The sequence below is a fragment of the Oryctolagus cuniculus genome, chromosome 17 (genome assembly GCF_051225735.1).
Source record: "Oryctolagus cuniculus isolate XC-2025 breed Fujian yellow rabbit chromosome 17, ASM5122573v1, whole genome shotgun sequence".
In the NCBI taxonomy this organism is placed as follows: domain Eukaryota; kingdom Metazoa; phylum Chordata; class Mammalia; order Lagomorpha; family Leporidae; genus Oryctolagus; species Oryctolagus cuniculus.
This window is the reverse complement of record NC_142883.1, coordinates 20,311,287-20,325,988: the sequence shown is the minus strand read 5'-3', so window position 1 is coordinate 20,325,988 and position 14,702 is coordinate 20,311,287. Positions and strand designations below refer to the sequence as shown.

At 47.4% G+C, this 14,702-nt stretch overlaps 1 protein-coding gene across 10 annotated transcripts in view; it reads left to right on the top strand.

Annotated features, from left to right (window-relative positions):
- ATP6V0A1 (ATPase H+ transporting V0 subunit a1) overlaps positions 1-14,702 on the top strand; it is a 55,249-nt gene that overhangs the window by 10,354 nt on the left and 30,193 nt on the right. For 4 of the 10 annotated variants that reach the window (XM_051824976.3, XM_002719398.6, XM_002719397.6 and 1 more), the window contains exons 3-7: positions 2,666-2,744; positions 5,754-5,851; positions 6,696-6,824; positions 13,375-13,457; positions 13,782-13,908. In XM_051824976.3, coding sequence (XP_051680936.1) covers positions 2,666-2,744; positions 5,754-5,851; positions 6,696-6,824; positions 13,375-13,457; positions 13,782-13,908 — 516 coding nt within the window. Of the gene's footprint in view, positions 1-2,665; positions 2,745-5,753; positions 5,852-6,695; positions 6,825-12,611; positions 13,022-13,353; positions 13,458-13,781; positions 13,909-14,702 lie in introns of those variants that run through there. The other 6 variants (XM_051824975.3, XM_002719399.6, XM_008271507.5 and 3 more) reach the window with 3 other exon arrangements.

Here is a 14,702-nt window from a genome sequence, read left to right as displayed (position 1 = left end):
TCTACGATAGTGTTTTTCATACTTTATAACTTAAGTAAGATGTATACTCTTTAAGTTGGAAAATTCTTCTTACTAGATTTTGCAGGTTCTTTTCAGTTTCTTTTTCTAAACATTTATTTTTATTCTTTTTTTTTAAAGATTTATTTATCTTTTTTGAAAGAGTTAGAGACAGGTAGAGACAGAGAGAGCTTTCATCCACTGGTTCACTCCCCATTGGCTGGCTGCAATTGCCAGCACTGGGCCAGGCTGAAGCCAGGAGCTTCATCCAGGTCTCCCACCTGGGTAGCACGGGCCCAAGTTTGGGCCATCTTCTGCTGCTTTCCCAGGCCGTTAGCAAGCAGCTGGATAGGAAGTGGAGCAGCCAAGGCTCAAACCAGTGCCCACAAGGGATGCCTGTGTCAAAGGCGGAGACTTCACCTCTACGCCACATCATGGGCCCCACTTCAGTATATTTTAGCTACTCACAGATGCAGCCATCACCACAACCAATTTCAGAACTTTTTGAAACTTTGTGCCCATTACCAGTCATTTCCTCCCACGGCCTCATTCCCTGTGTACCCCCACCTCCTAGGAAGCACTGTGCTGTGTGTCTGGCGTTACCTCTTCTGGACAGTTCCTGTGCATGGAATCATGGTCTCTGTAGTCTTTGCTGACTGCCTTCTTTCAGGCAGCCTGGCGCCTTCAAGCTTCATTCATGTTGTAACATGTATCAGTGTCTTTTTAAAGCAGGAAAACTTGTAACAAATTAACTTCCTTGATTTTAGTTTAGTGTAGTTAGCCCTCCTCTCTGCAAGAAGCACCACCCTGAGTTCTGGAGTGACAATTAGGAGAGTTGTGTTTCTGCCTTCAGCTTGGGTGGCTGACGTGCCCCGTATCCATTCTTGTCTTTCATGTACTCTCTTCCCTTGTCACCCAGCACTGAAAATTATGACAGCCTGCGTTTCTTCCCTAGAGGCTGTGCTGGGTATTTCCCATTGTAATTGTTACAGGCTTTCCTCACATCCACCCTGACGAGGAGAACCTGCTTTTCAGTAGTGGAAGCTGCCGTGTCCATCATATGGATCAGGAAGCTGGGATATGCATGACAACAACTGTCCCAAGGACACACAGCTTTCTATTTGGGGCTGTTTGATTCCACTGCTGTGCCCCACCCCATTGAGATATAATTCATATACCAAAAGTCCACATTCAGCAATTTTTAGTATATTCACAAGGTTGTACAACTGTTTCTGCTCTCTGATTCTAGAACGTTTCATCACCCCAATGTGAGGCCTTGCACCCATTAGCAGTCACTCCCTTCTCCCTTTCCTGTAGGCTCTGGCAATCACTAGTCTCCCGTCGCCTCTACAGATCTGCCTGTTCTGGACACCCCATGTAAATAGGATACAGTATGTGGCCTTTGTATCTGCCTTCTTTCATTCAGCAGATTATTTTCAAGGTTCTTCCATGTTGTAACCTGTGTTGGTGCTTCAGCCCTCTGTGGGGGGAGACTGTTCTGTTGTGTGGACAGTCTTCTGTTGACTGACATTCGGGTGGTTTCTGCCATTTGGGTGACTGTGTTCAGTTCTTTGGGGAACATCCCCAGGGGTGGAATTGCTGAGTCACATGACTTTCTGAGGGACCACCGGACCATGTTGCATTCCTGCCAGCATGTAGTGGAGTTCTGATTTCTTTACATCTTTCCCAATACTTGTGATTTTTCTTGTTTGTTAGAAAGTATTATTTTAATTGACAAATCATAATTGTATAGGTTTATGGAGTCTAGTGTGATATTTTGAAACATAAACATAATATATAATGATTGAACCAATTAACAGATCCACCTCCTTGTATCATTTTGTGTGATAAGACATTTGAAATGTATTCTTGTAGTTGTTGGGAAATAATAGGATATATTATTGACTGCAGTCACTCTGCTAGGCAGTAAAACTCAACACTTATTCCTGTCTGCAACTTTGTACCCTTTGGCCAGCAACTTCAAATCCCTCAGCATCTCCCCGCTGCCCTAGCCTGGTCTCTGGTAACCATCATTCTGATCTCTACTTGTGTGAGTTCAACTTCTTAAATTATTTATTTACTGTTTTATTTGAATAGAGAGAGAGATCTCTTATCTGCTGGCTCATTGCCCAAAGGCCACTCTGTTCGTCTTTCTTCTCTGTCACAGTGCAAGCTTCTTAAGAAGTAGAAACTTGCTCTATTTTTGTTTGTATATCCCAGGTTGTCTGTCACAGTGCTCTGAAAGGCACCTGTGGGATATGAGTGAAAACCCAGCCTGGCACTGACAGAGTAAAGCCCCTGCTGGGGCAGAAGGACGAGGGAAGTTTGCCTTCTGTCTGTCTGCCCAGGAAGAACAAGAGGTTCTTGTGAACACACAGAGCTGCTGTGACGCCCATTTCCCACGTTCTGGGTGTTCCGCCTGGCGGGGCTCTGTGCCGGGCCCCGCAGCCTTCTTTCCAGTCCTGTGTTGTAGTGTTGAGGGAGGAGGCGCGCGTCCTTGCTGGCGTGACTGGCCACAAGGCACTTGATCTGGCTCAGGAGATGGTTTTCACTAGTGTTGCACCTTCCATTGACTCAAAATTAAATTTCACTCTGCAGGACGTGCGTAGCAAATAGAGGAATCAGAGTCAGCATTTGGATGTTTGGTATTGTGTTTTTTGTTTTTCAGTTAAACCCAGATGTGAATGTTTTCCAGCGGAAATTTGTGAATGAAGTGAGAAGATGTGAAGAAATGGACCGGAAGCTTCGTACGTGCATTTTATTATCGTGTGGTGTTCCCGTAGTGAATGACTTGTCTTAGAGAGATCAGACCTCTTAGTAAAGGAAGAGAAGACGAAAAAGAAGATGAAAAGAGGGACCATCTTGTGATTGTGATATTAAGAAGAAATTCTTGTAAGCAGATATGCGCTGTGGTGTTTGGGCCGGGCAGTGCACTTGATAGAAACTTTGTTTGAAACAACAGGCTGAAGACACTGTGATGTGTTTCCATGGGATTTAACTGTACTGCAGAATTCTAAGAGGTCGGACCAGAGCACTGTCAGCTGTAGTTGTCAGCAGTGATTCTATTTGAAAGGCAGAGTTACAGAGAGGGGGAGAAGTAGGTGGAGAAGGAGAGGAAGGGGGACGGGGGGGCTAGGTAGGTATCTTCTATCCACTGGTTCATTCCTCACATGGCTGCAATGGCCAGGGCTGGGCCAGGCTGAAGCCAGGAGCCAGGAGCTTCTTCCATGTCTCCCACATGAGTGCAGGGGCTCAAGGACTTGGGCCATCCTCTGCTGCTTTCCTAGGTGCATTAGCAGGGAGCTGGATCAAAAGTGGAGCAGCTGGGACTGGAACCAGCACCAGTTTGGGATGCTGGCACTGCAGGTGGTGGCCCAACCTATTATGCCACAGTGCTGGCCCAATTGTTTCTTTCTTCTCTTTTTTTTTTTTTTTTTAATTTTTTTTTAAGATTTATTTTATTTATTTTGAAAGCTGCAGAGAGAGGGGTGGATACAGAGAGAGCTTCCATCCACTGGTTCACTCCCCAAATGGCTGCAGTGGCCAGCATTGGGTCAGGCAGAAGCCAGGAGCTTCATCCAGGTCTTGCACATGGGTGGCAGAGCCCCAAACACCTGAGCTATCTTCTGCTGCTTTTCCAAGGCCATTAGCAGGGAACTGGATCAGAAGTGGAGCAGCCAGGACATGAATTGCTGCCCATATAGGATGCTGGCATTGCAGGGAGCAACTTTACCTGCTACCCTGCAGTGCTGGCCCTGAGAGCTATCTGGTTTGTTTTTTATTTTTATTTTTTTTGTTAACATCATGTATTTATTTTGGAAGTCAAAGTTGCAGAGGGAGGGAGAAACAAAGAGGTCTTCCATCTTCTAGTTTATCCCCCAGATGGCTGCAACAGCCAAGGCTGGGCCAGGCTGAAGCCAGGAGCCAGGAGCTTCTTCCAGGTCTCCCATGTGGGTAGCAGGGACCCAACACTTGGGCCATCCTCTACTGTTTTTCCCAAGCTACCAACAGGGAGTTGAATCAGAAATTGAACAGGGCTGGTGCTGTGACGTAGTGGGTAAGGCCGCCTCCTGCGATGCTGGCATTCCATGTGGGTGCCGGCTCGAGTCCTGGCTGCTTTTTCCACATCTGATCCAGCTCTATGCTTTGGCCTGGGAAAGCAGTAGAAGATGACCCAAATCCTTGGGCCCCTTCACTTGTGTTGGAGACCCAGAAGAGGCTCCTGGTTCCTGGCTCCTGGCTTCGGATCAGCGCAGCTCTGACCACTGCGGCCATCTGGGGAGTGAACCAGCAGATGAAAGACCTCTCTTTCTCTCTGCCTCTGCCTCTCTGTAGCTCTGCCTTTCAAGCAAGTGAATAAATCTTTTAAAAAAAGAAGAAGAAGAAGAAGTGGAGTGGCCAGGACTTGAACTGGCACCCTAATGCGATGCTGGCATCATAGGTGGCAACCTAATTTAGTGCACCAGGACACTGGCTCCCCCAGAGCTATCTTTTACTTGAGCTTTTATGAGGGAGGAAACTGCCGTTCATTAAGGCCGGGTCAGTTGCTTGTAGACCTGAGCATTCCCTGAAGAATGCGGGTGCTATCATTTATTAATTGTGGAAACTGAATATCCCAGAGGTTCAGTGATGCCCAGGAGGTTGAACAGTCGTGATGGAATCAGAGTTTGAAGCTGGCTATTTTGTCTGGCTCCCACACTCCTGACCTTGCCACTCTGCTAAGCCAGCTTCCAGTTAGCTCATAGTGAATTTGGCCCCCACCTGAAACACATTTCTCTTTGGCATTCTCAGTGTGAGTGTGTTCAAGATTTGTTTGTTTTTACTTGAAAGAGTTATAGAGACACAGGGAGAGATAGAGATCTTTCCATCCACTGGCTCACTCTCCAAATGGTCACAATAGTCAGGACTGGGCCACATTGAAGCCAGGAGGCTGGAACTCCATCCAGGTCTCTCACTTGGGTGGCAGGGGCCCAGGCCCTTGTACCCTTTTTTGCTGCCTTCCCAAGCACATTAGCAGGGAGCTAGATTGGAAGCAGAGCAGCCAGCAGCCAAGACTCAAGCTGGCGCTCATATGGAATCCAGGTATCACAGGTGGTGGCTTAACCTGCTGTGCCACAACCCTGCTCCCTGCTCCCTGATGTTTTGTTATATTTTTAAAATAGAACGAGCTACCTCCCATCTGTTGGTCCCTCTTCAAATGCCTGCAATGGCCAAAACGGGAAGCCAGGAACTTAATGTGGCTCTCGCACATGGGCAGCAGGGACCCAGCCACCTGAGCCAGCAGCCTCTGAGAATGCACAGTAACAGGAATGTGGAATCGGGAGTACAGCTGAGACTCAAACCCAGGCACCATGATACGGACGCTGGTGTTCCAACTAGAGTCTTAACTGCTAGGCCACGTGCTTTTCCCTTTTCTGGTATTTGGAATCCTTGTTCCATGAGTCTCTCTTTCATTTTAAATATCCTGTTGAACTGCACTCTTTGGTAGCTCTGCTTCGCCGACGGTATCCGGAACTAGCGCCGTCGTGGTTTGGGGTGGCAGCTGCAGAGGGTGGAGAGCTGGAGCAGAAGAGGGAAGGAAGGCAGCTGAGGTGGCCACTGTGGCTTTAGAAAGTGTGAGGCAGGAGAAGGGGCAGTGTGGGGGAGGGGCGGCGTGGGGGAGGGGCAAGGTGCTGCTTTTATCTGAAAGTTCTGTCCTAGACTCGCACTGTGAGGCACAGAGAACTGCCATGAATGCTCTGCTTCTGTCCTTTCAGGATTTGTTGAGAAAGAAATAAGGAAAGCTAACATCCCGATCCTGGACACTGGAGAGAACCCTGAGGTGCCCTTCCCCAGGGACATGATTGACCTGGAGGTAATGGGGCTTCTGGGAAGGCAGACGTTCCTTAGCTGAGTGGGTGGAAGGTAGAGGGATTCTCGCTGCACTGCCAGCTTTGTCAGTTAATTCCAGGTTTTCATAGGGGGATTGAAGTGAGTTCTCTTTTTTATGTCAAACAGTATCTCAGAGAGTATCATATTGATTTATTGAAACTTACTGGATAAATGTCTATCTAGTAGTGACTAATCTCACAGACAAATGAATAGCCAGTGGGTTTTTTGGTCATTATTTTACCCATTTGAAATCTCCTTAGAAGTTTACCACATTCACAGAAGAATCTACAGATGAAGCAATACTGTTTTTTTTTTTTTTCAAAGATTTTATTTATTTATTTGAGAGGTAGAGCTGTAGACAGAGGGAGAGACAGAGGGGTCTTGTCTCTGCTGGTTCACTCCCCAAATGGCTCCAACAGCTGGAACTGGGCCAATCCGAAGCCAGGAGCCAAGAGCTTCCTCTAGGTCTCCCATGCGGGTACAGGGGCAAAAGGACTTGATCCGTCTTCCACTGCTTTCCCAGGCCATGGGCAAAGACCTGGATCAGAGAAGGAGCAGCTGGGACTTGAACTGGTGCCCTTATGGGATGCAGCACTGCTGGCAGAGGCTTAGCCTACTATGCCACAGCTCCAGCCCCGAAGCAAGACTCTTTTAGTAAGAAGTTTTCATGCAAAAAATTACTGTCAGAAGCACAGCCTTTGCTGGGTAGTGTAGCATCTTTGAACTGTCAGTAAGGTAACAGTGCAGTGGGAGGGGTTCAGTTTACATCTCTTGGAGCAGGCATATTGTGCTTAGTTTGAACTCATCGATTTCCTTTCTTCCTCTAGGCCAATTTTGAGAAGATTGAAAATGAACTGAAAGAAATCAACACAAACCAGGAAGCTCTGAAGAGAAACTTCCTGGAATTGACTGAATTAAAATTTATACTTCGAAAAACCCAGCAGTTTTTTGATGAGGTCAGACTATTGTTTCTTTTGGTATTTGAGTAGTTGATAGATATTGCTCCCGCACAAGTGGGCCATATTTTTATTCCAGTAATTAATTTTAATTTGCTACTTTGGAAGCAGTACCATTTTTGCACCCTGTTTTAGTTGAAGAATTTTCAGATTATGTTCCATTTTTCATGCAGTACATAGCCAGCCCATGGTTTTGTACATTTTCATGTTTTCTGCAAGTTTTCATCTCAAGATGGGGAAAGAAACCCTAAAGTTCTTGTATAAATATAGCGAAAATATTTCCATTATACTCACCCTTCTGTGTTATAAGGTAAGTATATGCTTATGGTTAAAGCTGAAGTAACAAACGTTTGGTTATTCACAAAATCCTAACAAAAGTTTAATCTCCAGACCTTTTGTCATCAAATTTTTATTTTTATGTTATTCTCTGTGTTTATCAACCCTTGGGCACATTTTCCAGAACTTTGGATAGCACATGTCACACAGAGTTTTCCAGAAGTTCTCATTGTCATATGGAACTATTGATAGGATTTTTGGATTTTTTTTTTTTATTTGAAAGAGTTACAGAGAGAGGTAGAGGCAGAGAGAGAGGTCTTCCATCTGCTGGTTCACTCCCCAGATGGCCGCAACAGCCGGAGCTGCGCCGAAGCCAGGAGCCAGGAGGTTCTTCCAGGTCTCCCACGCAGGTGCAATGGCCCAAGGACTTGCGCTGTCTTCTACTGCTATTCCAGGCCACAGCAGAGAGCTGGATCAAAAGAGGAGCAGCTAGGACTAGAACCAGCCCCCATATGGGATGCTGGTGCTTCAGACCAGGGCTTTAACCTGCTGTACCACAGCGCCGGCCCTGGACTTTTGGATTTTCACATAAAAACAACTGCACTACCTTTTAAGGATAAATGTTACTAAGCTCCTGAGTCAAAAATGCAGGTGGCTTAAATTGCCCAGTGACAGCTTGCTGGGGTGACCCCTTGGAAAGGGTTTGACAGCAAGCTTGCAGAAGGCTTCCTTCTAGTTAAACCCCAGAAGGAGTCTTAGCTTGTACCCTGGGTATTGCTTTTCCATTGGCCTAAAAGCAATATTTTTAGGCCACTCTGTTTTTGTCAGATGTCTGCCCACAGATTAGTGATTTTTACATGTGAGAGATTGTTCTAGTCACTGTCTAGTCTTCTCAGAAAGTTCTTTATTTCCTTTACTCAGCAACAAACTTGGCAGAACTTTTAAATACAGAAGGCCCATTTACTTAGCATCTGATGTGTTCTCAGTTTTAATTTCTGTCTTGAGAAGAGCCCAGTTCTCCATGGTTCTCTAGGCTGGAGGAAGGCTTCTCCACCCAGCAGCTGAAGCCTCACTCAGGCCCTTGCTAGAAATGCACCTGCCGAATCAGACACCCTTGGTGTCTCACCCAGCAGTCTGAACAAGGGGATTCTGAGGAGTGCTAGTGAGAAAAGCAGTAGGTGAGGGAGAGTCTGCTGGCGCTGTGACACATTCCGCAGGAGGTAGGGATTTGGCTTGGAAATGCCATGCTAATTAAACCGATCAGCTGGTGCTCCTGTGAACTTAATCACCGGGTCAACCCAAGGATCAGAATTTTGTCATACGTCAGAGATTTGCTGTGCACACTCAGCTTGCTCATTGCGGGGGGAACTTTGAGACTGGTGCTAACTTCCTTCACCAGTCCCGGAGGCTCCCCGCACTGGGGTCGTGGGACAGTGTGATCGACTCTTCAAGTGTTTCAGGTCTTTTGCCACAGGCATGGCTGTGTATGCCGTGTGTTTTAATGAACAGATAACTTGCAGTTCCAGTGTGCTCACTGCCTGAATGTCACTGTATTTTTGCTCATTGAGTCCCTCGTAGAATGACACTTGCTCTCTGTGAGGCACAGGCTGGCTGAGATGTGATCTGTGCATCCAGGACTGTGTCGTTCAGTCACATGGCACACGTCCCTGAGCACGGTGCCTCTGCACGCTCACAGATGTGCATTTGTGCATTTTCTTTCTTTCTTTCTTCTTGTTCTTTTTTTTTTTTTTTGAAAGATTTATTTATTTATTTGAAAAGCAGAGTTACAGGAAGAGAGAGAGGCGAGATCTTTCATCCACTGGTTCACTCCATGGATGGCTGCAATGGTCAGGGCTGGGCCAGGCCGGAGCCAGGAGCCCAGAGTTTCATTTTAGTCTCCCACATGGGTGTCAGGGGCTGAAACACTTGGGCCATCTTCTGCCGCTTTCCCAGGCCGAAAGAGGAGAGCTGGATTGGAAGTGGAGCAGCCAAGACACAAACCAGCGCCCATATGGGATGCCAGGGCCACAGGTGGCAGTTTTACCCACAGTCCCGTACCACTGGCCCCAGATGTTGGTTTTCTAAATGTGCCCAAGCTGCTGCCTGCAGATCTAATGTAAACCCAGCCTCTTGCTCAAAGTTCAGCTACTTTTGGCATCATTTGAAGCTTCTTTCAACATATATATATATATATACACACACACACATATATATGCATACATACATATATATTTTATGTGTATATATATATATTACAGAGATGCAGAGGCAGAGAAAGAGAGAGAGAGGGAGAGAGAGGGGTCCTCCATCCACCGGCCCATTCTGCAGATGGCCACAACGGCCAAAGCTATGCTGATCCAAAGCCAGGAGCCAGGAGTTTCTTCTGGGTCTCCCTCGTGGGTTCAGAGGCCCAACGACGTGGACCATCCTCTGCTGCTTTCCCAGGCCACAGCAGAGAGCTGGATCAGAAGTGGAGCAGCAGGGAGTTGAACTGGTACCCATATGTGGTGCACTGCAAGTGCCAACTCTATCCACTATGCCATAGTGCCAGTTCCCCATATCTGTATTTTAAAAGCCCTTTAGGGGCCGGCGCTGTGCTATAGTGGGTAAAGCTGCCACCTGCAGTGCCGGCATCCCATATGGGCACTGGTTCAAGTCCCTGCTGCTCCACTTTCAGTCCAGCTCTGCTATGGCCTGGGAAAGCAGTACAAGATGGCCCAGGTCCTTGGACCCCTGCATCCGTGTGGGAGACCCAGAAGAAGCTCCTGGCTCCTGGCTTCAGATTGGCTCAGCTTTGACCATTGTGACCATCTGGGGAGTGAACCAGCAGATGGAATCTCTCTATACCTCTGCCTCTGCCTCTGCCTCTCTGTAGCTCCTCCTTTCAACTAAATAAATATATCTTAAAAAAGAAAAAACCCTTTGGTTCCCTGTGGAGATCTTACTGTGAAAATATGAATGAATCTTTTGTGACCTCCCAGTTGGAGGATTTGGGTGAGCCTCGTACTCTTGTTCATTTTTGGAGAAATTCTAAATGAAGACTGACAAGTGGACTCTCTTCAGTGAAAGAGCTCTTTAAACTATGATTTTTAAATTAAATAAAGTAAAAATAAAATAAGAGGAACCACTTGGAAAGATGATACACAATTTTAAAGTTGTAGGTTATGGGTGTAGGCATTTTATTTTGAGATGAATGGGTCTTCAGAGGCAGAGTCTGAGTCTCTGAGTTTTATGCCCCATCCGTGGTGGACTGTTTTTCTCCTCATTTTTTTGTGAAGCAATTTTTTTTTTTCTGATCTCTGGAAGTGTGGGTGCTCTGAGCACAGACCCTGGGCTGTGAGAGCTGCCTTTGTCTTCCTGGCACGGTCAGAGCCCTGCGGGAAGCGCGCTGGTGAGAGCCACTCCGCTTTTTCTCTCCACGTGCCCTGGCAGCCCCTTGCCCGCCCTTGTACTGACCCGGGACTCAGCCAGGGAGCCATGCATGCACCTGGCCCTGCTGCTGCAGAACAGCTGTCTCTGGTGTCGCTGCCATGACTGGAGGTGATTGCACCTGCCTGTGTGTGTGCACGGAATATGGGGAAACCGGAGATGCTCAAATATCTGAAACTCGGGGGTTTTCATGTAATTTTTTTTCCATGTCTGAAGTTGTAATGTTTGCAAATGGCCTAAAACACTACCAATTTTAAACTTATCTTCTTTCTTCTAGTTTGGTGAATATAATCAATAATTCAGAATAACGAATCAGCAGGAAATGGCTAATTCTGAAAATGATTCTTTCCATGTGTAGGCATAGGGGTTGTGATTGGCAGGGTGTATGGAAGGGGAAAAGTAAACAGATATTGAATACTCTTGTGATGTCAGATGATTGCAGAGTCCTGCGTAGCCAATTATGCAGAGCATTTAAATTGACATGTTAATGATTATCCTTTTCTCAGTCTTCTTGCTTATGAAGAGCTGTAAGAGCTGGAGAGATTTCTCTGCATCTTTTACCATAAGCACCATAACATATGAGAGCGTAAAGAAGACTGGAAAAGTAATGGTTAATGGCATGCAGCTCCCCGCCTTCCTTTCCTTCTGAGTTTTCCATCCATCTGCTTTCTTTGTTTTTCTTTCCCATCTGCCATCTTCGTTGGGGCTTGGGTGAGCAATTTCTTTCTCGCAGTAGATGGAAGGTGAAAGCGTTTGCTCTTGGTAAGGGGTCCAGCTTGACTGGGTGTGCTGCCTGGACTCAGAGGCGGTGAGGCAGGACTCGGTGAGGCTGCTTCCTTTCCGCAGGGCCTGGGGGCAGTGTCTGAACAAGGCAGGGGCCGGAGGCGCAGCAGGTGATTCGGAGGAGTGCGGCCAGTGCTGGGTTGCCGTTAGAGAATTCAGTCTCTGAGAGGAGATACCGAGACTCAGCAACCGGGCAGCAGGCGCTGCCTTCAACCCCTCCATTAGTGGCTCTGCCATCCTAGCTTCCTGTTGGACACAAGTCCTTAAAAACTCGTAACTTCTCTAAGACTCGAGATTCTCAAGTCTGAAGTAGGGAAATTGGCAGTTAGAATGTTATGGAAGCTTCTGTTCCATTTCATTTCTGTTTTTTCTTCTCAGAGAGCCCTCGATCCATTTTTGGAGTGGTGTGCTTGCTGAGCGCTGTTTGCTGTTCCCCCAGTTGTCCCCATTAGAGCACCTGTGTTTGCACTGAGTCAGATGTTTAGGGTGTGAAGTAGGTGTTGTGCCCGAGGCAGGCGGTGGGGTGGGGGTGGGGGGGCAGCCCGTTTAGCTGGTTTTTGTCGAAGTGCAAACATGTTGAAATGCTGTAGCCATCTGGATCCTCAGAAAAACTGCTCGGTCAGCTGATGGGATTTCCAGTAGGAACAGAAAGAAGCCCCTAAACTTTTGTGTGGCGCAGGCAGGAACCAGCCTCCCCACTATGCCACCCCTAAGTTTTTCACATCTCGTACAGTATTTCTCTGCCCTTGGGGTGTCCATCGCTGCCACCCCTGCCCCCTTTTCCTTTTGTCAGTGTTCATCCTCACTTCCCAAGACGATCGCTTTCACTTCTTTAGCACTTCGGACTGAGTGATTTGCACTCTTACATGTGGGTCCTGCAGCTTTATCCAGTGAGTTCCCAAGTGACTTTTATGATAGTGTGATTGATAGGAATAGAATTAAATTGAAATTTGGCATGAAAATGGTAGAGAACAATTCTGTCGACTTTTTTTTTGCTTTTGAAAGAGAAGGTTGTTGTGGCTTCTAGCTCTCGGTCAGACAGGCAGCCCGTGGATGTCCAAGGCGGGAGCTCAGGTGGTGGAGTTGACTGGACTCCGTCCTCAGAGCAGCATCTGCTTTCTCGTGGGAGGAGAGGAGCGAGGCAGAGAGTGGTCAGGGTGGAGGCCTCTCCTCCGCAATGGCCCTGTATAAACTGTCACGGTGGAAGTCATTCTAAGCCCAGCCAATCAGACCAGCCGCCGGGCTCCAGCTTGGCTTCCGCTCCATTGCCTTTTCTTCACTGGACTCCAGGCATGTCCTAGGGAACCCGCCAGCTGCAAAGCCCGTGCGCCCTTCCTCTCCCTGGACCCAGTCAGGCGCTCTTCTCTGCCTCCAGGATGCGGCGCAGGCCCAGGCCCGCCCAGCTGTCGTTGCTTCCTGTGCTTTAAGTCCCGCTGTTGGGGGCATTTTGTGTGTGGCCGTGCTGCGGATTCTCATATTCTGAACCTTTAAAGGCCTGGCAGACCTAGGCCCTGGAGGTGCCCCTGTGTGTTTCTCAGATCATGCTGAGTCCTGGGGATTGTGCCTTGCTTTTTGCCCAGAAAGGGGCTTTGTCTCTACTTCTCACACAGGAAAAAGTCTAATTTGCAGCTGCCTGGGAATTAAACTCTAGAGCATTTGCAGAGCTGCTTCCGTTGTGCTGAGAAGGGAGCTTCCCATCCCAGGCGAAGGTGTGTCCTGGTTCCCGTGGGTGGTTCAGGAGAGAGGATGGCTTCCACAGGCGACAGGTTTATACATGTCACCGTCACTTACTGTTTTTGCTTTTGTTCCTTATTTCTAAAACCATTTCCCCAGATGCTTTCCTGGGGCAGTTATGCTTTCTTTACCTCATATGTATCTCTTGGTTTTCTTCCACTTCTTGTCTTCTTTTTGTGGGTGTGTCTTATCTTTTGGTGGTTTGGTTTTCCTTTCCATCTTTATTTTCTGAACCTGTCTCCTGGTTCCTCGTTCCCTGCATGCCACTAACTATTTTCATTAGATATTAATTGATTTGTGAATTCAGGCTGAATTGCATCATCAGCAGATGGCGGATCCAGACCTGTTGGAAGAATCCTCATCCCTCTTGGAGCCAAGCGAGATGGGACGAGGCACACCTCTGAGACTCGGGTAAGGATGGCATCCCTCTGCCCACTTTTGGGGGTCATGTCCACCTTTGCTATTTCAAAGAGCAGTGGGGCTGGGGGCTCACTCTCTCCTGAACCTGTTGAGAGCTGTTGCTCAGGCTGTGTACTCTGCTCCTAAACTGTCTGTCAGTCTTCTGATGGGTCCAGGAGAGAGGTCAGGAATAAGGCTTTGGCAGCTCTTTTGACATAACAACCCATCACCTCATCTGTGTAGTCTTCGCCCCTTTCTGCTCGCCTTCTGTTTGTCTTAAAATCAACCCTCCATCAACATGGGGCAGAGTTCCCAACCTGGCTCTCCTCCCCGCAGCTTCGTGGCTGGTGTGATTAACCGGGAGCGCATCCCGACTTTCGAGCGCATGCTGTGGCGGGTGTGCCGGGGCAACGTGTTCCTGCGCCAGGCCGAGATCGAGAGCCCCCTGGAGGACCCTGTGACTGTAAGACGAGGAGGTTGCCCCCTGTGGAGTGGGCCTCGCAGAGGGAGCCCTGAGCAGGAGCACGGCCGAGTGCCTCCCGAGTCAGACCCTTCCGCAGAGGGGCCCTTGCCTTTATCCCCGCTTTGAGCTTGGGACTTGGCCTTGCCTTTCCTCTAACTCAGTGCCCATCATGTTTACCGACACCGGATACGTGTTTACCCACATCATATATGTGGCAAACACTCCCCAGGCTCATCCCATGTGGTTATTCTTTTCCTTGGAAATGTGTTTCTCCCACTTATTTTATACTATTACTTTGTGCATTTTCTACTACTGATCTGGGACTAAAAGAAGATATGCCTTTTATGAAAATTAAAATAAGATACGTGGTTTCAAAGTTGGTAATATCCAGTTCTCAAAACTGATTTTTTTATAAGCTAGTAAAATCCTGATACTTGTTAAGGGTTTGTTTCTGGTCTTCATTGGGAGAATCAAAACTGAGTTTAAGAATAGATATTGTGTGAGATAGGACAATCCTCCCAACCAGTGCTTTGGCAAGTGGGAGCAGCTTAGCATGCTGTTTTTGCATGCATTTGAGTTTATAACCTGAATGCTTCTACACGAGTGTGGTGAGTCCTGATTTCAGGGGTTACAAAGCAAAGATTGTGTACTGCAAACACTTTACTTGTCTTTGTTTTTTCCATCTTTAGAAACCTGGAGTTGGTTTTTCTGTTCTAGTTCATGTTGTAGATTTCTTACATTTGTAGTCTTTGCTCTACCTAAGAAGAGAGATTGAGCTGTGAGACATCTCAGGG